Below are 23,267 nucleotides of genomic sequence, written 5' to 3'. Positions count from 1 at the left end.
AAAAATGATACAGCACATTTTTTGCTAGTTCATTCTGATCAAACATTCTCCTACTGAATTATCTCTGTGCAATGAATTTAATGTACACACCTTGAACCATTAAAAAGAGATGTTTGGAGACCATTAGGAAGAGATTTAGGAGAGATCATTTTACATAAGACCAGCAGAGGAAAGGCCAGGATCCAGGTTTCCTGACTGCTTTCCATCTTGCAATCGTTCTTAGTACAGTCTTTACCCATCAACAATAACAGGAAGGGAGAGAGTTCACAGAACACCTCATCTGATAGAATAGGAGCATTCCTACAAACTTGTATGTATTTGACATATTCAGGTCACAACCTCAGGGCACTAGGACAGCTTGATTTCAAGAAATCCTACAGTGTATCTTCAGGTAAAGGGAATCATCACACTCTTTTCGTCTTTTATGGTAAATTGCATATACATTATATCACAAAATCTTGGAAATCTTGTAGTCAGAACTTCTCCCCAGAGCATATATCTTTTGTCCAGTGTTCCCTACCTCATGAAAGGGTAGAAGGACATCTGACAATGTTTCTACTATGCAGCTATGGAACATTATTCTTCAGAAATTATGGGATGTAGAACTATTTTCTTAACCTTCTGAACCTCAGTTTCCTAATTGGTGAAATTGTAATAAAAGTACCTATCTCATAGCATTATTATAGGGACTAAGGAAGACAGAATTGTTAGTGTCTAACATAGAAATGTGTTCATTATTTAAGAAAACTATGTGAGGTTGACATATAATAGAGATCCATTAACTGGGAGTTACCTTAATGCCTGTAAGTCATTGGTATGAATGGTTAAGGTGCTGGAGTGACTGTGGACCTTCTTGGCATGGAGGTAAAGCTCTCCCTCAGGTTACTAATTCTGTTCATCTCTTTGAACTACACCTTTTGTAGTTGTCCCACAGATCTTAGCTATTCTGTTGTTTTTCAGTCTAATTTCTCATTGCTTTCCAGTTTTAGCATTCTCTATTGAGATCTCAAGCTCAGAGATTTTTTCCTGAGCTATGTCCAGTCTACCTGTAAGCCTGTTAAAGGCAATCTTCCTTTCTGTTACAGTGTTTTTTATCTCCAGTATTTCTATTCTTTCTTAGAATTTCTATCTCTTTGCCTACATTGCCCATCTGCTCTTGCATGTTGCCTATTTCATCCATTAGAGCCTTTAGTATATTAATCATAGTTGTTTTCAATTCCTAGTCTGATCATTCCAACCTCCCTGCCATGTCTAAGTCTGGTTCTGATGCTTGCTCTGTCTCTCCAAACTGTTTTTTGCCTTTTAGTATGCCTCGTAATCTTTTCTTGATAGATGGACTTGATATACTAGGTAAAAGGAACCGCTGAAAATAGGCCTTTAGTGATGTGGTGGTAAGGTGTTGGAGGAGAGAAAGTGTTCCATGGTCCTATGATTAGACCTCAGCCTTTCAGTGAGCCTATGTCTCTGGACTGTGAACTTCACAAGTGCTTCCCAGCTCCCTCCCTTAGATGGAACAAGAAGGCTAGAATAGGCTGGATTTGGGTATTTCTCTTCCCCCAGGTTGGTTAGGCTCTGATGAAACCCCAACGGGTTAAGTTCTGGTTAAAGAGCTTCTTCTGAGAGCAGACCTTGTTAAGAACAGAATGCTCTGGTATATTTCAAATGGCTTTTGTTCTCCCCCTGTCAGAAGCAGGAGATTTTTCTCCAATATTCATTGTGAGAACCTCCTAAACTCCTGAAGGTAAAGCTCACAAAAGTGTAGGGTAGAGCTCCCCCATAACTGAGTCTCCCTGGATTTTTTTTATCTTTCAGACTTGACTGAGACTTCAGTTGGACTTTAGGCAGAGACTGAGTCATCCAGAGCAAATTCGTGAACAGGGTCCAGCAGCAAATGAACACCCACTTGGAACGATTCACAGAACTGCTTTCTATCAATTTGATTAAAATATTTTATGAAAACGAGCTGGAGTTGCTGATGTGCAACCTTGGCAGTGTGGACATGAATGATCGGAGACAACATTCTATTTACAGGAAAGGCTACTGCCCAAACCCTCCTGTCATTCCGTGGTTCTGGAAGGGTGTGCTGCTGATGCTTGCCAAGAAGTGTCTCCGGTTACTACAGTTTGTCCCAGGGACATCCCAAGTACCTGTCTATGAACTTGTCTCACCCTTTTCTCCCAGTGGTTCTCAGCTGTTCACAATAGAGCAATAGTGGAGTTCTGAACTGCCCAGAGTTCACACATGCTTTAACGGCTTTGACTTACCTCCATATGAAACCTTTGAAGATTTATGAGAAGAATTTCTCATGGCTGTGGAAAAGGCACAAAGATTTGAAGAGGTCAGTTGGGTACTCCCTGCCTTGGGGTGGTTGTTTATAGAGTAAGTCCTGCTTGTACTTTCGAACTTGCCCAACAGACTTGGCAGAGACAATGGCAGAACAGTTGCGTGGTGTGCCTCCTGGAGCAGAGTCTTCCCCCATGCACTTCCCTGAGTTTGCATGTGGGAAGCCAGTCATAGGTCATACTCCTGCATTTTCTACTAGAAATTATCAACTGGGAGCAGAGTCTTCCCCCATGCACTTCCCTGAGTTTGCATGTGGGAAGCCAGTCATAGGTCATACTCCTGCATTTTCTACTAGAAATTATCAACTGGATGATGTGTATACTAATTATATTTCAGGAGGACCTTGCCTATTTGTGTTGTGCTTTTGTAGGCAAAGCCCTTAATAAATAGTTCATGTAGTTAAAAAAAAAAAAAAAACAGGGGCGCCTGGGTGCCTCAGTCATTAAGCATCTGCCTTCGGCTCAGGGCGTGAGCCCCGCATTGGGCTCCTCCGCTGGGAGCCTGCTTCTTCCTCTCCCACTCCCCCTGCTTGTGTTCCCTATCTCACTGGCTGTCTCTATCTCTGTCAAACAAATAAATAAAATCTTAAAAAGCAACAACAACAACAAAAAAACAAAACTCTCAATGACTGTGTGGCTTTCAGACCCTGAGACTCTATCAGTTGGTCAGTTATAGTTCAGGGATCCTTACCCTGGCGCTGGATCCTGTCGAGGTTTTAGTTCATGGGGTTTTGTGATTCTCTGCATTTGCTTGTCTGTCTTTTCAATTTTGGGGGGCAGCATTTTGCTGTGTGACCTCACTTCTCTTACTGATCTAAGAAGAGTTGTTGATTTCTCAGTTTGTTCAGCATTTTACTTGTTAGGATGGAATGGTAACTGCCAAGCTTGTTATGTGCCAGACCCACCCACTTCTTTTTTCATTTAATAATACATCATATGTGTATTCCATCCACGTCAGTATATATTCTATAATCTCAGTATTTGTTTTGATGACTATTTAGATCCTCTTCCATCTTTTTTTTGGCTACTCAAAATGTTTTAAGCACAAACGAATACAAATTCTGCTTGTTTTAAAACATGATTATAATTTCTATCAGTCATTTTGTTCCTCTTATTTTCAATAGACATCACGGGGGATTACATTTTATCTACAGAAAATAATTTTACTCACAGCATACCCCTCATTAGGTCCTCTCCTCAGTCTCAACGAACATTTCCAAGCATAGCCAGCTGGCTTTCCCAGCTACTTGCTAGACAAGCGCAGTCAATAGATTCTCCACCTGCTAGAAAGATAGAGGACTGACCTGGTTGTCAGGAAATAACTCGGACATTTAGTTAGATGTTGTGTGCTGGTTTTTTCATGCTTGAGGGAGACTGTCGTTACACTATTGTCAACAAACAAAGGCAAAAGCCAGGACTTAGAAGAAGGATACAGGAAGGGAGGAAAACACACAGTTTGGGAAGAGTGAGGGTCTATTCTTGGCTAAGCTAATTAGCTGGAGGGCATCGGTTTGGGAAGCCTGGTGTTGAGCAGGCCAGCGGGGTCATCAGGGAAAACAACTGCAGATATTTATGACTTTTCTGAAAAGCCCCTGGAGCTTGGCCATGGGGCATGTGCAACTAGTTGTCTATTATCTTCCTGTGTACCATTAGCATCACCGCTTTAGGTAAGCCAGATTGATACTGTTTGTTTCTCTCGTCAGAATTTCTCATTTCCCCACTTTGGTCAACGTAGCTCCCCAAAGAATGGATTCAACCATGAGGATTTCTTTCTTTCTTTCTTTCTTTCTTTCTTTCTTTCTTTCTTTCTTTCTTTCTTTCTTTCTTTCTTTCTTTCTAGACAATATCAGTTGGATGTCAGCTGGGGATATTGGACATATAGCATGTAATCATTCTGATATCCAACAGTGGAAGCAGGCAACACGTATGAGGATAATCACAAATCCGTAAGAAGTATTTGGCGCCATGTTTTTATCCAGGTTTTATTTATGCATTTATACATTTATGTGGTAAATATGGCGATGTCAACTGATTACATAAGAATAGTGTAGAATGTGCATATTGAGGAACTAGAAAATGTTGTTTGTGGTAAACAGTAGCAAATATCCAGTCAAATATATTTGGAAACCCTAAGGCCTAAATCATTTTAACACTGTTACAGGCACATAGAAAAGTGTGGAAGTTCATCTTATGGTTATCTTCTCATAAGAAGAGAACTGAATGGATGTCCTAATAAAAGTTATACATCTTTCAAATGTTAATAATTCATAACATATCCGCTGGTACTAGTGATAAATGTTACTATCATTTGTGAGTTTAAGGTAACCAAAGGTACAAATAATTTTAGGCCAGGCATTCAAATATACATGAAATATATATGTATGTATGTAGACATTAAAGTGTACATTACGCTCTTGTTAATTACTCACTGTAGCTATAGTCTGTACATAACCATAGAACAAAAAAGTGTTTTTTTGTGTTCATGACCAAAATGGTTTCACGTGATCCCCCAAATGATGGCATTTGCACTTTAATACGTTAGCAAGCATGTATGGCTGCTGTTAATTTAGGGTGACCTGATTTTAAAAGAGCATTTGCTTTACTATGGGAGGGAGTATGGGGAGTTGTTGTCTAATGAGTATAGAATTTCAGTTGGGCAAGATGAAAAAGTTCTGGAGATTGGTTGCATAACAATGTGAATATACTCAACACTACTGAACTGTATACATTTAGAAATGGTTTGGGATGGGGCGCCTGGGTGGCTCAGTCGTTGAGCCTCTGCCTTTGGCTCAGGGCGTGAGCCCGGCGGTCTGGGATCAAGCCCCACATCAGACTCCTTGGCTGGGAGCCTGCTTCTTCCTCTCCCACTGCCCCTGCTTGTGTTCCTCTCTCACTGGCTGTCTCTCTCTATGTCAAATAAATACATAAAATCTTTGAAAAAAAAAAAAAAAGAAATGGTTTGGAGCGCCTGAGTGGCTCAGTTGTCGGGCGTCTGCCTTCGGCTCAGGGCATGATCCCGGCGTTCTGGGATCGAGCCCCACATCAGGCTCTTCCGCTGGGCGCCTGCTTCTTCCTCTTCCACTCCCCCTGCTTATCTCTCTCTCACTGGCTATCTCTCTCGCTGGCTGTCTCTGTGTCAAATAAATAAAAACAAAATCTTAAAAAAAAAAAAAAGAAATCGTAAAATTTATGTCATGCATTTTTCCCCACAATACCAAAAACTTGCTTTAAAATATTACATAATAGCTAATAATTATGGAAAAATCAGAAAATACAGACAAGCAAAAAGGAAATCCACCCACAATCCTAACAGATAAGGCTAACACTTTGTCACATAAATTATATGTATATATATGTAATACATATATGTAGGTTCACACTAGATATGCTATTTTATAATCTGACTTTTTGAAATAAAATTTATACTACTTTTAAGTATATTTTAAGTTATATGGGTTTTTTTTAAGAGTTACTTATTTTAGAGAGAGAGCGTGTGCACAAATGGGAAGGGCAGAAGGAGAGAGAGAATTTCAAGCAGACTCCATGCTGAGCATGGAACCCCACGAGAGGCTCAATCCCACAACCCTGAGATCACGACCTGAGCCAAAACCAAAAGTCAGTTGCCTAATCTGACCTCACAAGACTGCACCACCCAGGCGCCCCTTAATGGTCTTCATTTAAAACCCAAAGGAGTAGGATATTTCACATTCCTATAAATTCTAAGGCCTTAAAATGGAAGTGAAACTGCATGTTTAAGGGTACTTTCCCCTCCACTGATGCTTCTCTTTTTAGGTCATGTGTCTTCAGGAGAAGGAAAGGCTTCTCCACTCCTGAGTTGTCCACCAGCTCGGTGATTCCTTTTAGATATGACCATACCTACAGAGGCTTCTGGTCCTTGTGGAATGGTGAGTTTACCTGCCCTGGGGGCTCCTCAATCCTCAGTCACATCTCTATCCACTGGGATAATGTAAATAAACATCTGAGCAAGGTTAATGAGTAAACTGTTAGGATGAAAGGTCAGGAGACCTGCTTTATTAGGAACATCAGCACATCAGAACATCAGAATGGGAGATAACACATCACTGCTCACAGTCCACCTTCTCTGAGGAAAAGAATAAATAAAAAACGAAGAGTCACAGAGAGTCTTCATTCCAGAAGTGCTCCAGGAATCATGCTGGAGAAGTTCTGCAACTCTACGTTTTGGGTGAGAAATAATACTTATTTTCACAGTTGACTCTTCTCAGACTCAGAACTCATAGATGAGCCTCAGTGGCTACCAATAAGAACCAGAAAAGTTAGATGTTTTTTGGTTTGGGGTTTTTTTTTTAGGTTTGGGGGGTGCTTAAGAAAAGTTAAGTCATAATATCTCCAGATGATATTCTATGTGGAAGAGGTAATGTATGTATTCTCTAACATGTATTTATTGTATCTCAGACTCTTTTCTCAGACTAGCTAGCTGTAAAATTGTCTTCTCTAAAGAGAAACAGGGAAAAGGCTTCCAATTTCAACAATGTTAGGAGGGAAAGTTGTTGTTGTGGAGTTTGGGGGGTGGGAGGAAGAAGAGAAGACCCAAGGTTGAGTCCTGCTGGTGTTAAAATGATAGTGATATCTTCTAGAGGAACTGGCAATTAGTGGGATGGAGTGGAAGTTGAGGCCAGGGATGCAGATTTGGGCATCATGAGCACCGAGACAATTTTTGAACCATTAGAGCAGAGACATTCAAGTCAGGGTGATCAACAGTACCAAATGGCTTAGTGGAATCAAAAATGAGAAGGAGCCTAGGATTTAGTGATTCTGTGAAAGTGTGGTCTGCAAATGCCCAGCAAAGCATCAGAATCACATGGAGGGGTTGTTAAAATAGTTTAAATGTCTTAGGTAATTTTTTTGAATTCTAAAGTTAGATAACTTTCTGGAGAGATAAGAAGAGTGGGGATGAGATAGCAGAGCAGGTGGTTAGTACATCTTAGAACCTGGGCCCCAAGGGCCTCAAGGCTGGGACATGTATACCCCAGGAAGGTGGGGCTTAATAGGCTCCAGGATCTTACCAGGCCATCTTTTGGGAATTCTCTCTGAGAATATCTGACAGATATCTTGGTCAGGGCACTGCAATATTTGCTTTAAAGAGTCTGTGTGAACAACTATGCAAAACAACTAAAAAATTTTTATGAGGAGAGAAATATCTACCCTCACAAGACTCAAAAAGTAAGAATGGGTGCTCCCCACCCTCACTTCACAAGACACTTCTCTATCTATTGCAGAACGTAAACACTAGTACAGACTTGCTAGGGATGAGCCTTCCATCCACTAGCTCCTAGGCCCAAAGTCCCCTCGGGTTCAAATCATTGTAAGCCCTCTGGCTCAAAAGAGGCTAAATGCCATAGTATGACTAAAGCATCCTGCTGCCTGCATGTTTGAACATCTGTCAGGGGGTTTACTTACTGCTAGAAGCAAAAAATAAAACAAGTTTCTTATATTCCAGGGAACTATTTGAAGAACAGTCCGTTCCTCTTCTTCCCCCAACTTGGCAAATGCAGTGGTGAGGTTTACTTAGAATAGCTGGTGAACAAAAGGTTTTTAAAGGTTGAATTGACCAGAAAAGTCACTGTCATTAAATGTTGACTTTGTATCAATGGAGATAAATAGGAAAATGCATCTAGGTAAAGGTCAGGTTGGGTATGGATACAGAATGGAATTAAAATTGTTTGAGAACACAGGTGGAAGTGGAGGGTGTGCTCACACTGGTTTTCTGTCTTCCAAAAATGAATATATTCAACAATCTTTCTGTTTTGGTCCCCCAGAATTCTTCACTCTTGGATAGCCCAGAAGCGGACCTGCCACTTTGTTTTGAGCAAACTGTTCTGGTGTGGATTCCCTTGGGTTTCCTTTGGCTCCTGGCCCCTTGGCAGCTTCTTCATGTGTATAGATCCAAAATCGAGAAATCTCCTATAACCAAACTCTACCTCGCTAAGCAGGTACGGGAACTCCACTATTTTCTAATTACTTGGTACAGGATGGAGACATTTTTTGGTGGTTAAAGTGTCTTCTTCCCTATCTTTTTTTTTTTTTAATGATTTTTTATTATATTATGTTAGTCACCATACAGTACATCCCCGGTTTCCGATGTAAGGCTCGATGATTCATTAGTTGTGTATAACACCCAGTGCACCATGCAATACGTGCCCTCCTTACTACCCATCACCGGTCTATCCCATTCCCCCACCCCCCTCCCCTCTGAAGTCCTCAGTTTGTTTCTCATAGTCCATAGTCTCTCATGCTTCATTCCCCCTTCTGATTACCCCCCCCTTTCTTTATCCCTTTCTTCCCCTACTGATCATCCTAGTTCTTATGTTCCATAGATGAGAGAAATCATATGATAGTTGTCTTTCTCTGCTTGACTTATTTCACTTAGCATTATCTCCTCCAGTGCTGTCCATGTTGTAGCAAATGTTGAGAACTCGTTCTTTCTGATAGCTGAGTAATATTCCATCGTATATATGGACCACAACTTCTTTTTTTTTTTTTTTTTAAAGATTTTATTTATTTATGTGACAGAGAGACAGCCAGCGAGAGAGGGAACACAGCAGGGGGAGTGGGAGAGGAAGAAGCAGGCTCACAGCGGAAGAGCCTGATGTGGGACTCGATCCCGGGTCGCCAGGATCACGCCCTGAGCCGAAGGCAGACGCCCTAACGACTGCGCTACCCAGGCGCCCCTGGACCACAACTTCTTAATCCAGTCATCTGTTGAAGGGCATCTCGGCTCCTTCCACGATTTAGCTATTGTGAACATTGCTGCTATGAACATTGGGGTGCATATGGCCCTTCTCTTCACTACGTCTGTATCTTTGGGGTAAATACCCAGTAGTGCAATGGCTGGATCATAGGGTAGCTCAATTTTTAACTTTTTAAGGGACCTCCACACTGTTTTCCAGAGTGGCTGTACCAACTTGCATTCCCACCAACAATGTAGGAGGGATCCCCTTTCTCCACATCCTCTCCAACAATTGTTGTTTCTTGCCTTGTCTATTTTTGCCATTCTAACTGGCGTAAGGTGGTATCTCAGTGTGGTTTTGATTTGAATTTCCTTGATGGCTAATGATTTTGAACATTTTTTCATGTGTCTGTTAGCCATTTGTATGTCTTCATTGGAAAAGTGTCTGTTCATATCTTCTGCCCATTTTTTGATTTGTTTATTTGTTTCTCGTGTATTGAGTTTGAGAAGTTCTTTGTAGATCTTGGATACCAGTCCTTTATCTGTAGTGTCATTTGCAAATATATTCTCCCATTCCGTGGGCTGCCTCTTAGTTTTTCTGACTGTTTCCTTGGCTGTGCAGAAACTTTAGCTGTGATCACAAAGACAGCATGGTACTGGCACAAAAACAGACACATAGACCAATGGAACAGAATAGAGAGCCCAGAAATGGACCCTCGGCTCTTTGGGCAACTAATATTTGATAAAGCAGGAAAAAACATCCGGTGGGAAAAAGACAGTCTCTTCAATAAATGGTGCTGGGAAAATTGGACAGCTACATGCAAAAGAATGAAACTTGACCACTATCTCACACCATACACAAAAATAAACTCCAAATGGATGAAAGACCTCAATGTGAGACAGGAATCTATCAAAATTCTAGAGGAGAACATAGGCAACAACTTCTACGACATCGGCCAAAGCAACCTTTTTCATGACACATCCCCAAAGGCAAGAGAAACAAAAGATAAAATGAATTTATGGGACTTCATCAAGATTAAAAGTTTCTTCTTCCCTATCTTTAACCAGCTTTCCTGAGACAGGTGCTCACTGGCCCCTTGTCATATTTCTTAGTTAAGGCAACTTTAAAGTTTGCATAAGGATAGTGACTCTTGGGGTGCCTGGGTGGCTCAGTTGGTTAAGTGTCTGCCTTCAGTTTGGGTCTTGATCTTGGGATCTTGGGATCCAGCCCTGTGTTGGGCTCCCTGCTCAGCGGGGAGTCTGCTTCTCCCTCTCCCTATGCCTCTACCCCCGACTTGTGCATGTGCTCTCTCTCTCTCTCTCTCTGTCTCTCAAATGAATAGATAAAATCTTAAAAATAAAAGGATAGTGACTCTTAAATCTTATTGATATCAGACTCTTTAAACACCAATGATGAGTAAACCAATCAGTCAAATAGTTACTATCTTTTTAATATCTGAGAAGCAAATACTGGATGACCTGTCTTGAAACTGTTCTAATAAATCAGGAGACTGTAATTCAGTTGGAACCTACAATGAAATGAAAATAAAATGCACCATTTTCTCTGTACCATTCAGGCAATCCAACCATCATTCATCTCCCATAACTTGGGTTTGAAATAAGGGTTCCATTTTCCCAGAGTCTTCCATGAGTCTGGACAGTCACCCACAGTAGAATGAGGTAGGGTGAGCGTTCACAGTGACTTGCCTGAGTAGGGAAATGTGGAAAGTACGGGAGCTGCAGGAGAGAGCCCAGGAGGAACTAGGGGAGGTGCCCATCAGCCAGTTGTACTGATTAATGCAGAAAGGGTCTGTGGAACCAAGACATTCAATTGAGTTTGAAAAGCTACCTCATAAACTCCACCATCTGCTTTTTTCACTACTTTCCTTGTTGGTGGTGGTTGTTTGTTTTTCCTTATTTGTCCTGATCTGAACAGAGTTTAATTAAAAAGGCTAATTAGATTTGATGTGCTATGAGCACACATACCAATGACTTCAGGTTTCCTGGAATCTAAACGGAAGGAAGGAACTTGGCCAAATGAAATGGGATTTTCATTGACACTCCAAGGTAGGGGCTGGTGGTGAGTTTTGTTGGATTCTGGACAGGAAAGAATAGTTCCTGAGAGTAGGGGCAGGGTCATTGTCTTCTTTGCTGATCCAAGTGCCAAGCACAGGGCTTAACACTCAGTATGAATTCGTGGAATTAAATTAAATGTTTAGATGTACTCTAGAAGTAGAGGTCAAGAGTGTGTTAGATTCTGAACATTGAACAGCATGCTTTAATACCCTTGGGAATGACTTAGAGACGTCCAAGAAAAGGCTGGGTAATGAATAAATCAGTATCCTATCCTCATTATAGTTATTAACTAGCTATAAGAACTTTTAACTTAAAAAAAAGCTTTATTGAGATATAATTCACATACCACACAATTCACCCATTTAATTTAATTTTATTTTATTTAAATTCAATTAATTAACATATAGTGTATTATTTGTTTCAGAGGTAGAGTTCAGTGATTCATCAGTTGTGTATAACACCCAGTGCTCATTATATCACATGCCCTCCTTAATGTCCATCACCCAGTTACTCGATCCCCCCACCTCCCTCCCCTCCAGCAACGCTTAGTTTCTTTCCTATAGTTAGGAGTCTCTTATGGTTTGTCTCCCTCTCTGATTTTGTCTTATTTTATTTTTCCCTCCCTTCCCCTATGATCCTCTGTTTTGTTTCTTAAAGTCCATATATGAGTGAAATCATATGATAATTGGCTTTCTCTGATAGACTTATTTCACTTAGCATAATATCCCCTAGTTCCATCCACGTCATTGAAAATGGTAAGATTTCATGTTTTGATGGCTGAGTAATATTCCATTGTATATAGATATACCACATCTTCTTTATCCATTCATTTGTCGATGGATATCTGAGCTCTTTGCATAGTCTGACTGTTATGGATGTTGCTGCTAGAAACATTGGGGTGCAGGTGCCCCTTCATATCACTACATTTGTATCTTTTGGGTAAATACCTAGTGGTACAGTAAGTAGCTCTATTTTTGACTTTTTGAGGAACCTCCATACCGTTTTTCAGAGTGGCTGCACCAGCTTGCATTCCCACCAGCAGAGTAAGAAGGTTCCCCTTTCTCCTCATCCTCACCAACATCTGTTGTCTCCTGACTTGTTAATTTTAGCCACTCTGACCCATGTGAGGTGGTATCTCATTGTGGTTTTGATTTGTATCTCCCTGATGCCAAGTGATGTTAAGCATTTTTTTCGTGTGTCTGTTGGCCATTTGTATGTCTTCTTTGGAGAAATGTCCGCTCATGTCTTCTGCCCATTTCTTGACTGGATTATTTGTTCTTTGGGTGTTGAGTTTGTTATGTTCTTTATAGATTTTGGATACTAGCTCTTTATCTGATAAAACATTTGCAAATATCTTCTCCCATTCTGTAGGTTGTCCTTTGGTTTTGTTGACTGTTTCCTTTGCTATGCAAACTTTTTAACTTGATGACATCCCAATAGTTCATTTTTGCTTTGGTTTCCCTTGCCTTTGGAGACTCAATTCACCCATTTAAATACATTTTTTAAAGCATATTGATATGTACGACCATCACCATAATCAATTTTAGAATAGAAATAAGCCTCCTATCTCCCCCTCCTCCTTAGTCCTAAGCAACCACTAACCTACTTGCTATCTCTATAGTTTCCCTATTTCAGACATTTCATATAAATGAAATCTTATAATAATATATGATCTTTTATGGTTGTCTTCTTTCAATTGGCATAAGATTTTCAAGGTTCATCCATATTGTAGCATGAATCAGTACTTCATTCCCGTTTTAGGGCTGAATTATATTCTATTATATGGATAGAACACATTTTGTCTAACTTTTATAAATATAAATCTCTATAGAGAAAAAGAAAATCAACGTATTGGCTTTTTTTTTCTTTTGTAGCTAATAACCCACTCGTCCTTGCTCATGGTCGCAGGAACTCCATTCATAATTAGCTGTCTCTTAAAAATTTCAAAATAATTGGTCTCTTCTCTAAAACAGTCTGAAGTATAACTCTTCACACAGTAAAACTTTACTTCTTCTATGAGAACCTTCTTCTTGGCTCATTCCTCAACTCGATTTTATTTCTCCATTTTCTCTTCTACCTGCTTTTGGGCTGTTTCTCTCTGACTTTCCTGAACTGTCTATACTTGTCTGAACTAAGTCAGTTTGCTTGACCAAGATGAGAGATTCTACAAGTTTGTTTGCTTAAAGGTGCATCCTTACTGAAAGGACCCGATGCACAGTAGGTAATTGAATGAATTGCATTACAAAATAAATGAATGAATGAATGAGCTCAATCCCAGGGAAATGAAAGAGGAATTTGGTTCTGGAGGTTGTGGAAGTGCTGAGGTCAGAGCAAGAAAGATGTGCAGCAAAATTAGCCTTGGTGTTGAGCCAGCGAAATGTGGAAATCATCCTTACGTGATTGCAGAATATAGCACAGAAGATTGCTGGGCTTGTTCTGAAAAGTTTCAGAGAGCAGGATCAAGATTAAGTAGGTGGGGGTTATTCTGGAGAAGCCCACTTTGGCTAAATATATTGAAGGACTTTCTAATAATACTGACTTTTTTTTTTTTTAAGATTTTATTTATTGATTTGACAGAGAGAGACAGCCAGCGAGAGAGGGAACACAAGCAGGGGGAGTGGGAGAGGAAGAAGCAGGCTCCCAGCAGAGCAGCCTGATGTGGGGCTCGATCCCAGAACGCTGGGATCACGCCCTGAGCCGAAGGCAGACACCTAACGACTGCGCCACCCAGGCGCCCCTAATAATACTGACTTTCTGAAAATAGAATAGACTGCTGGGAGCCATAGTCCCTGAAAATATTGATGCTGAAATTAGACACTTATCTGCCAGGGAAGTGGTAGAAATAGACACTTGACAATGGAGAGACGATTCAACCAGAGTGCCTATCGTTCATAAAGCTCTGGGAAAACGAGGACCTTGCAGAGATGGAGAGATATTAAATATGGCCAAACCACTGTCTTTTCTTTTTTAATACCAATGAGATTGTGTCTTCTTAAGAAGTTTAGTAAATTCCATGTACACTTGAAGCTCCTCCAATAAATCAGAGATCAAAGACAAGGACTATTTAAGAACAACCATAATATTTCCCTGATCATATTTAATAAAGTGTGTGCATGTTTCTGATTATAAAACTGATGCATGGTTGAGCGCTTGGGTGGCTCAGCCCATTAAGTGTCTGCCTTTGGCTGAGTTCATGATCCCAGGGTCCTGGGATCAGGCCCTGCATCCAGCTCCCTGCTCAGCAGAGAGTTTGCTTCTCCCTCTGCCTCTGCCTGCCTCTCCTCCTGCTTGTGCTCTCTCTGTCTGTCTCTCTCTGGCAAATAAATAAATAAAATCTTAAAAAAATAATGCATGGTTATTGTAGAAAGTTTGGGAACTCTAGGGAAGTAGGAAGCCAATTAAATCCACTGATCATTGTTATCACTCTGATATACTCCTGTTAACATTTTGGTATGTTTCCTGCCACTCTCTTAAAAAAAAAAACTGAACAAAGAAACACAAAATGAAACGTAAAAGTCTCTTTCTCACCCTTCTATCTCCCAGTACCATTCTCCAGAGGTCTTCATTTAAATTTATTTTGATGGTTACCTCTGTATCTGCAAATAATGTGTTTATACCTGTATTTCTTGTTCTATCACCTTTAAAAAAGTTCTATTTCTGCCGTCTGTGAAAGACAGGAATTCAATTCATTGGCCCTCCCCTCACCTTCCTTTTCTTCTTCTCCTCTCTCAGTCTTTTAGTTTTGTCTGATTGTTTGCACTTCTTCTGTTGGTTACCCTTGTTCCTAAAAATAATCTGCCGCCAATTTTGGACTCTACATCTTGATACCCCTTGGTGTAAAATGAGAGAATTCGTGGCCCCACATTTCTTGGATCTGAAGAAGATCCTCAAATAAAATTTTCAGAGAGAGAGCAACAGTAAATAAAGTCTCAAAATCCTTGCTTTCTGAAAACGTTCATCTGGATATGGAATGCTACCCTCAAAAACATTTTGTTTTAACTCTGAAGATGTTGTTATATTGCTCCCCAACATCCCGTGCTCCTGAGTTCTCTTCTGTAGAAGGTTTTATCCTCTTTATTCTTGATGTCCTGAAATTTCATGAGAGTCTCTTTACATAGGTCTTTTCTCATCCAATGGGCTCGATGCTTTCAACCTAAGGACTCATGTCTTTCTTACCTCTGAGAAATTTTCATATATTATTCCTTTTACTTCCTTTCCTCCAATTTTGAAATTCCATCTCTTCAGAACTTCCTTTAGGTGGATTTTGGACACTGATTTTATTTTCCTTCTCAACTTCTCTCTCTCTTTTTAAAATTTCTTTTTTTCTTTTCACCTATATTCTGAGATATTCCCCAGGTTCTTTTCTTTCAGTCATCCTAAAGAGCCTTTGTTTTCAAAATCACGGGTCTGATTTCTAAGAATTATTCTTGACTTCTGAATATACCTTTTTTTAAACGTCAACCTATTAATGAGTGCAATGTCTTCTCAAATCTGTCTTAGGACATTAATTTTAAAATAATTTTAAAGTGTCTTCTGTTCATTTAATAATTTGTTTTATCCCACAGTCTGTTGTTCTGTTTAATTATCTTGGCTATCTTCTTTGCCAGTATTGGTTTTTCTCAACCTTCTTGTGGTTATTAGTGTTCTTTTTGCATTTATAAGCAAAGGACTAAGTTAATGAATATATGTGACTGAGTAGACCCCTCCGCCATTCTGTAAGTCAGCTCCCCCAGCAGGCCTTTGAGCTCTGAGTCCTGGACTCCTGTGGGGAGCTACTGACTTCTCCCAAGAGCAGTAGCCCGTGCTGGACTTCTCCAATCTTACTGCCTGCCGAATGAAGACTAGTTTACTCTGGGGCACCAAGACACACGCGATCTTCTCATTCCTCCTCAGGAAAAGCATTCAGCTTGTTTAGAGAATACTTCTGTTTTAGCCTGGTTGGGGGGGGGGGTGTGTGGTGGCAAATAGAGTTGCAATGATGAGTTGGAAGTGGGGGAAACGAAGTGATGGGCATAACTGTACCAGTTCTGTGCACAGAACTTCAATTAAGGCTCTGATTGCTGTCCTTTTTTCTCAGTCTAACTCTCAGCTGGGGCTGACTACAAAGAATGGATTTCTGTCAGTGAAAGATCTCACCTGCAAGTCATAACCTGTTAGGCGAGACAATAAGGAATTGATTCTTTTTACATAATAAGACCAGAGGCAGTGCAGCCCCAGGACTTACTACTTTAGAAGCTCAGCAACTTCAGCAGATAGCTGATTATTTCCATCTTTTTTCTGATCAGCTCAGCCTGTCAAGCCTGTTATTAAGCTAGCACATGATGGCAGGATGGCTGCAACCTCTCCAGGTATCACACCCTTAAGTCAGTGTCCAGAGGCATAAAGATAGCAGGAGCTCCTATATGTCACTTAAAAAATATAATCTACATACCATAAAACTTACCTGTTTAAAGTGTACGTTTCAGTGGTTTTTAGTAGACTCACAAAAATGTGTGACCATCACCTCTGTCTAATTCCAGAATAGCTTCATTACTCCAAAAAGAAGCTCAGTTCCTATTAGGCAGTAACAACCCATTCCCTTCCCCTCTCATCTCTCTCTCCTGATCCTTAGCAACTACTAATCTACTTTCTGTCTACGGGTTTGCCTATTCAAAACATTTCATATAATGGGATTATATACCATGTAGCCTTTAGCGCCGGACTTATTTAACATAGCAAACTGTTTTCAAGTTTTCCTCATCTTTTTTTAAAAGATTTTTATTTATGAGCAAGAGAGCGAGAGAGGGAGGGAGCACAAGTGGGGGGAGGGGCATAGGGAGAGTGAGAAGCAGACTCCCCACGGAGCAGGGAGCCTGATGCAGGGCTGGATCCCGGGACCCTGAGATCATGCCCTGAGCAGAAGGCAGACGCTTAACTGACTGAGCCACCCAGGTGCCCTGTTTTCAAGTTTTATACATGTTATAGCATGAATCAGTACTTCAGTCCTTTATTATTATCATTGTGGTAAAATACACAGAACATGAAACTGACCATTTCAACCAATTTAAAGTGAAAGATGCAGTAGCATTAGATGCATCTACAATGTCGTGCAACCATCACCGCTATCCAGTTCCAGGACTTTCCATCACCCCAAGTGGAAACTTTGTATCCATTAAACAATCACTTCCCATGCCCTCCTCCTCTTAACCTCTGGAAACCTCGAACCTGCTTTCTGTCTCTATTTAGGTCTAGTCTGGATATTTCATATACAAGTGCAGTCATACAATAGGCAGCCTTTTGTGTCTGGCTACTTTCATTTAGCATTATGTAGTCAAGGTTCATCCATGTGACAGTATATATCAATATCCCATTCCTTGTTATGGCTAAATAATATGCCATTGTATAGATACAGCCTATCGTGTTTATTTGGGGTGGACGTAGATTTTCAGTTTTCTTAGGTATGTACTTACGAGTAGAATTGCTAAGTCATGTAATGCTGTTTGATATTTTGAGGAACTGACAAGCTGTTTTCCAAAGTGATTGTCTCCTTTAAATCCCTGCCAGCGGCGTATGAAGGTTCTAGTACTTACTCATCCTCACCCGTGCTGGCCATTGTTCGTCTTTTCAGTTACGGCTATCCTAGTTGGCGTGAAGTGGGTGACTCTCTTATTATGGTTTTGACTAATGATGTTGAGCGGCTTTTCATATACCTTCTTAGGAAAAAAAGCTATTCTTTAAATAAACCCTTTGCCTATTTTTTAGTTGGGTCATTTGCGGTTTCTGTATTGTTGACGTGTAAAGGGTTCTTTATATATTCTGGATCTATGTATCACTTTGCTCAGTGAGGAAAACCTTTCCCAGAGTCCCCACAAACTGGTCCCCACAAGCTGTCCCCCAGTTCTCTTTGGCCAGAATTGTGTTGCATGCCCATGGCCAAGGCAGTAACAGGCCAGGAGAACAGGACCATCATGATTAGTTCTAATTCACCTCATGGGGTTGGAGCTGGGTCCAGCTTCCACCTGAGCACGTGGCTGAGTGGAGTGGGGTAGATATTTATGAAAAAGGGGAGGGGTTCTGTTAGGAAGAAGAGAATGGCTCTGAGTAGGCAACTGTACCAGTCAGGGTCACAACAGGAAACAGGTGTCTGAGGCCAAATAGGATAATGCGAGAAGGTTGTTTTTACAAGGGGACCTGGAACTTAGTAGCCAACTGTTACCACTCCAGGCTTGAAGGGACGAGGATGGAGGGTGAATCTGGGACAGAGGGAAGATACAAACACAGCAACCAGTAATGTCTGTTTCCTGCTCCCCTTTCCCTGCTGCCTTTCCTTCTGGGCTTTCGGCCGTGGTTTTCTCTGCTCTTTTTCCTGTCACTATTGACATGTTTGCTTTCTGTCTTCTAGAACTTTTCTGGTCTACTGATCTTGCCCTTCTCCATTCAGATTCTCAGGGCCGTTATGGATTTATTACTTGGGTACCTCTTTACCAGCAGTTCAAAGGGGTGGAGAGGGATGGGAGATAAATATACTCAATCTGGTATCTTGAACTGGAAACTCCTTTTTCTAGGCATATTTTAAAAATGTAATTAAACTCTTTGCAAATGCAATTTTGTAGTCTATGCTTTTCATTTAAGATGATATAAAAAGCATTTCATTGTTAGTAACATTCTTAAACATAATTTTGATGACTCCTGTAGGCATGCTGACAACACAGACTCCATCTTTGGCTCTTCATCTTGTTCTCTCTTCTGGCACAGATGGGTCCACTTTAGCCTCTGGTGCACAGATGGCGGCACTTTATTTTTTATTTATTTTTTTTAAAGACTTTATTTATTCGACAGAGATAGAGACAGCCAGCGAGAGAGGGAACACAAGCAGGGGGAGTGGGAGAGGAAGAAGCAGGCTCACAGCGGAGGAGCCTGATGTGGGGCTCGATCCCATAACGCCGGGATCACGCCCTGAGCTGAAGGCAGACGCTTAACCACTGTGCCACCCAGGTGCCCCTGGCGGCACTTTAAGTAGCGACCCTATGACCTCACCACCAGCCCCTCGCTCTATAAGAGCTGGGGATGAAGGTCCAGATAGTCGTGGAGAATGGGGAGGAAGGTGGCGGAGCATAGCTGTGTGGTGCCTTGGATTGCCCGCCCGTCTGTCCTCTGGCCCCTGTCAGTAAGTTACCCTGAATCAAATTCTGTGTAAATGGTTTAGAGGTGCTTCCTTCATTTTCTTCCATATTAAAGTGCCTTCTCAGACTGGAAGAAACACTACTGACTGTTCCTCTAGCTTCTAATAATTGGCTTAGCTTGTAGGATACAAAAAAGGAAACAAGCATGGGTAACTGGGCTGTGCTAGGGGAAAGCCGGCTGTCCGTGGGGGAAAGCCCAGGTTGGCCAGCTATCTCCACGTGGGGAGACTTGGCCAGGTTTGGGGGTTTGTTTTTTTTTTTTTTTAAGATTGTATTTATTTGACCGAGAGATAGAGAGCACAAGCAGGCAGAGCGGCAGGCAGAGGGAGAGGGAGAAGCAGGCTCTCCGCTGAGCAGTTAGCCCTATGTGGGGCTTGTTCCTAGGACGCTGAGATGATGACCTGAGCCAAAGGCAGCCGCTTAACCGACTGAGCCATACAGGCACCCCTTGGCCAGGTGTTTTGGGGCATTTTGGACCAGCTTGTGAGTATGGGGATGCCTCAGGCGCCTCCCAGGGAGAGTTAACTATCCTATTCTCCATGGTGGGGGGTGGAGAAGAGAAGTGCCCTAGGGAGTGTCAGCTATCCTATTCTCAAAGGTGGGCTCAAGGGTGTGGAGAAGAGAAAGTGTGTGAGCTATTGCAGTGGTAGCTTGGCCATGGATTGGTGCCACACACCAGGCCATGGAATGGGAATCCCAAGTAAGGAGAGAACTCTAACAGACCAGAGAAGTGTTGGCTTTGGAAAAGGACGCATGAGCCGCATGTGCCTCCAATACCGACATTAAGTCTGAAAGAATTCAGCGTCAGAAGGAGCGGTTAGAAATCAGGCTGGCAAAGGTGCGTGGGCACAGACCGGCGTGCGCTGAAGTGAGACTATTGTATCTGGAGAGAACTGGGCTCCTAAAGCTTGGGATCCTGGGGTAAGGACTCCTCTTTGATTCAAACAAGGACTTTTTGTGTGTGTGGTTAAAAAGGAATCTTTATTTTTACAAAATTAAAAACATAAATGATATTTACAAGCATCTTAAATACCAGCTTGTAGTAGTTGACATTTCCGAATCCTTTGAAATTGAGTTTTCCATAAGCTTTTATTTATTTTGAGGAGGGGGAGGGGCCGAGGGCAAGGGAACGAGAATCTTAAGCAGTCTCCATGCCCAGCACCCAGCAGCCATGGGGCTCAGTCTCACGACCCTGAGATTATGACCCGAGCTGAAATCAGGAGTCTGACGCTTGACCGACTGAGCCACCCAGGTGCCCCAAGTTTTCCATAGTCTTTTAAAATACAAGACTATTCATCCACTTCAGTGAGTGACCAGTTTTCATTTCCACCATTTCAAAGGGTTTTTTTTTTTTTTTTCCAAATTGTCCATAGAGTAGTCATTCAAAAAACGATACAATGCACTGGGGAGGACCAAGAGGAAATTCCCACTAGCCAGAAAGCGACTGAGGGAATATTCTGCAACTAAATTAGTGGTGCTAAGGAGCCATTTTAAGCAAAAGGGCTGAGGTGGGGGTGGCAGCTCGCGTGTTATGACTCTGAGATACTGGGAGACTAAAGGCCGCTGAGGGCATAGTGCAGGACTTTAGTCAATCTGTCCTTGGCCCTATGATTAATCAACACAATGCTACAGTAGCTGCTATGGTGACTGACTTAAGTGAAACCAGGAGAATCTGTCCGAAGGGAAATCAGTGATGCTTATTTGTAGAAGTTCACTAAGAATGTTTTACTTGCAACACGACACCACTGGAATGATTCTTTGTAATACCGAGGCCCTGGCTGGAGTGTCCTATTTGAGAGAGACCTGCATAGGCTCAGATATGACCAGACGGCTTGAAGGAACTGAGGTTGACTTTATGGAGTGGATGAATGTCCGTTGCAGGGGGGCATCAGCCTGGTACCTTCCATAGAGGGCTCCTGGGAGCCTTACCAGATAAGTAAGAAAGGTTACTTCCTGGCATGTTCACAATATTTTGGGGAACAGAAGAAGTAACCCAAATCTATAAGCATTGAAGAGGAGTTAATAGCAAATATTTGGCTTGGCTCTTGGCCTTGAAAGGTGTTAAAGGCACAATCTGAAATTCCTTATGAAAAGTTCCAGCAGGGGACCCTGGGTGGCTCAGTCAGTTTAAACATCTGACTCTTGGTTTCCGTTCAGGTCATGATCTTGCGGTTGTGGATCAAGCCCAGTGTTGGGCTTTGCGCTCAGTGCAGAGTCTGCTTCAGATTCTCTCTCTCTCTCAAGTGAATAAATAAAATTAAAAAAAAAAAAAGTTCCAGCAGACCAAACTTGAACTTAAATGGCCAGCCACTATTCTTTCTGTACTTACGTAAATAGGCCAAGTTTGTTAAAACTGGAGTTAGTTTATAAACAACTTAGTCTTAACTTGACTGCCTTTGAGGGTGATTTTAGAGAGGGGAAAAAAATGTTTCAGTAACATACCTTTATGGCTATTAGATTCTAGTTCTGATTGTCCTTGAATGTTTATTGTTTACCTATAAAACTAGCCTGGATTCTGAACTACTCTGGTTTCCTGTATATCTGGCCGATTTTCTATCTGATTGCTTGCACACTATGGGTCTGACTTTGAAAGCCCACCTGCAGGACTGCCTCCTGAAATGACTCCACTCACTGTTTAACTGAACTGACCTAATCAACCCTGATGTGAAATGTAGAATAAGATGCTACGACCACCCGTGAAAGTTCCAAAATAATGGTTCTGTGAAGGGCGGGGGTTCAACTTACTACTAGGGAATATCTTTAATTGGATGTAAGGCTGCTTCATTCTTCAAATTCTGATCTACACCCCTTTTCAGCAGGAAGAAGCTAGAGTGGTTGTCACCCCTATCTCTCCAGAATGAGGCATGATGAAAAGTCAGGGGGGGTATTGGTTCATGGGGCCAAAACAGCTACTGGGTTATTGCTGAAATAAGGTTTGCCATGTCTATTGCCCATAAAGCATTGGTCTCATGGGCTTAGCGTTGCTGATGTTCCCTCCTGTGGCATCAGGAAGTGTCTTCCTGTCATGGGCTACCTCTTAGGTAGCTTCAACTGTTGGGTCTGAGGAAAGGACCTCTTTACCGGGCCGGGGGGATCTTGGGTTGCTGTTTGTATTGCTGCTGTGACCTAGGAAAGCAAGTCACCTCTTACAATCTGGCTCTAAGGTCATCTGAAGAATGCTGTGCAAAGACTGTGAAGGACATAAAGACATTGAGGATGGGTTGTAGGAGTGCAGACAGCACTGACTCCATCTTTGGCTCTCCATTTGTTCTCCGCTGTGGCTACTTTAGATAACTAGCAGAAAGCCATTCTGGTGCACAGATAATACCACTTCAGATAACTACACTCTGACCTCACCAGCATGCCCTTCGCTCTATGAAAGCTGGAGCTGAAGGTCTGGATGGCTGTGGAAAGTGGGCAGGGGAGTTTGGGGTGGAAAATAGCTGCATAGTGCCCTCTGTTGTGCATCCGCAGCCTACCTGATTACCCCTGTGGGTAAGTTAACTGAATAAAACTGTAAATGGTAGACAGTGGCTCATATTCTTCCATATGAAAACAATATCAAACTTTTTGACATTTGCTAAGCAGTTAAGTGAAAAATGGTAAAACGTTATAATTTGAAATTGCACTAATTATCAGGTTAAGCATCTGTTCCTGTGTTTAAAAGCCATATGTTTTTCCATTTTATGCCTTTTGCACTGGGTTGTTTGTTTTCATCTTAAAATGCTTTGTAGGAGTTATTTATAATGTAAATTGTTCTTTTTGATATGGATTTGCTCAGTATATTTCTAGTCAATGTGTAGGAGTTTCACATATGGAAGCCTGTGGCCAGGCCTGCTCTTCTTCCATGGCCTGGGGAGCTGTTAGTATTCTCTTCACCTGTGCCTCAAGTCCTGGACTGGATGCTTTGGCTCCTCCTTGCTCCAGTTTACTCCCAATTTACCTAAAGGCAAACAGATGTTACCATTTCAAAAGCTG

At 41.6% G+C, this 23,267-nt stretch overlaps 1 protein-coding gene across 1 annotated transcript in view; it reads left to right on the top strand.

The window, feature by feature from the left end:
* The first annotated feature begins 1,817 nt into the window (after positions 1-1,817).
* ABCC2 (ATP binding cassette subfamily C member 2) overlaps positions 1,818-23,267 on the top strand; it is a 102,300-nt gene continuing 80,850 nt past the window's right edge. Inside the window, exons 1-3 of the mRNA XM_026493858.4 lie at positions 1,818-2,338; positions 6,135-6,546; positions 8,141-8,314. Of these exons, the coding sequence (XP_026349643.2) occupies positions 6,514-6,546; positions 8,141-8,314 (207 nt within the window). The 5' untranslated portion in view covers positions 1,818-2,338; positions 6,135-6,513. The remainder of the gene's footprint in view (positions 2,339-6,134; positions 6,547-8,140; positions 8,315-23,267) is intronic.

The sequence above is a fragment of the Ursus arctos genome, unplaced genomic scaffold (assembly GCF_023065955.2).
Source record: "Ursus arctos isolate Adak ecotype North America unplaced genomic scaffold, UrsArc2.0 scaffold_7, whole genome shotgun sequence".
Lineage (NCBI taxonomy): Eukaryota > Metazoa > Chordata > Mammalia > Carnivora > Ursidae > Ursus > Ursus arctos.
Note: the sequence above shows the minus strand (reverse complement) of the source record. Positions and strands in the feature narration are given on the sequence as shown.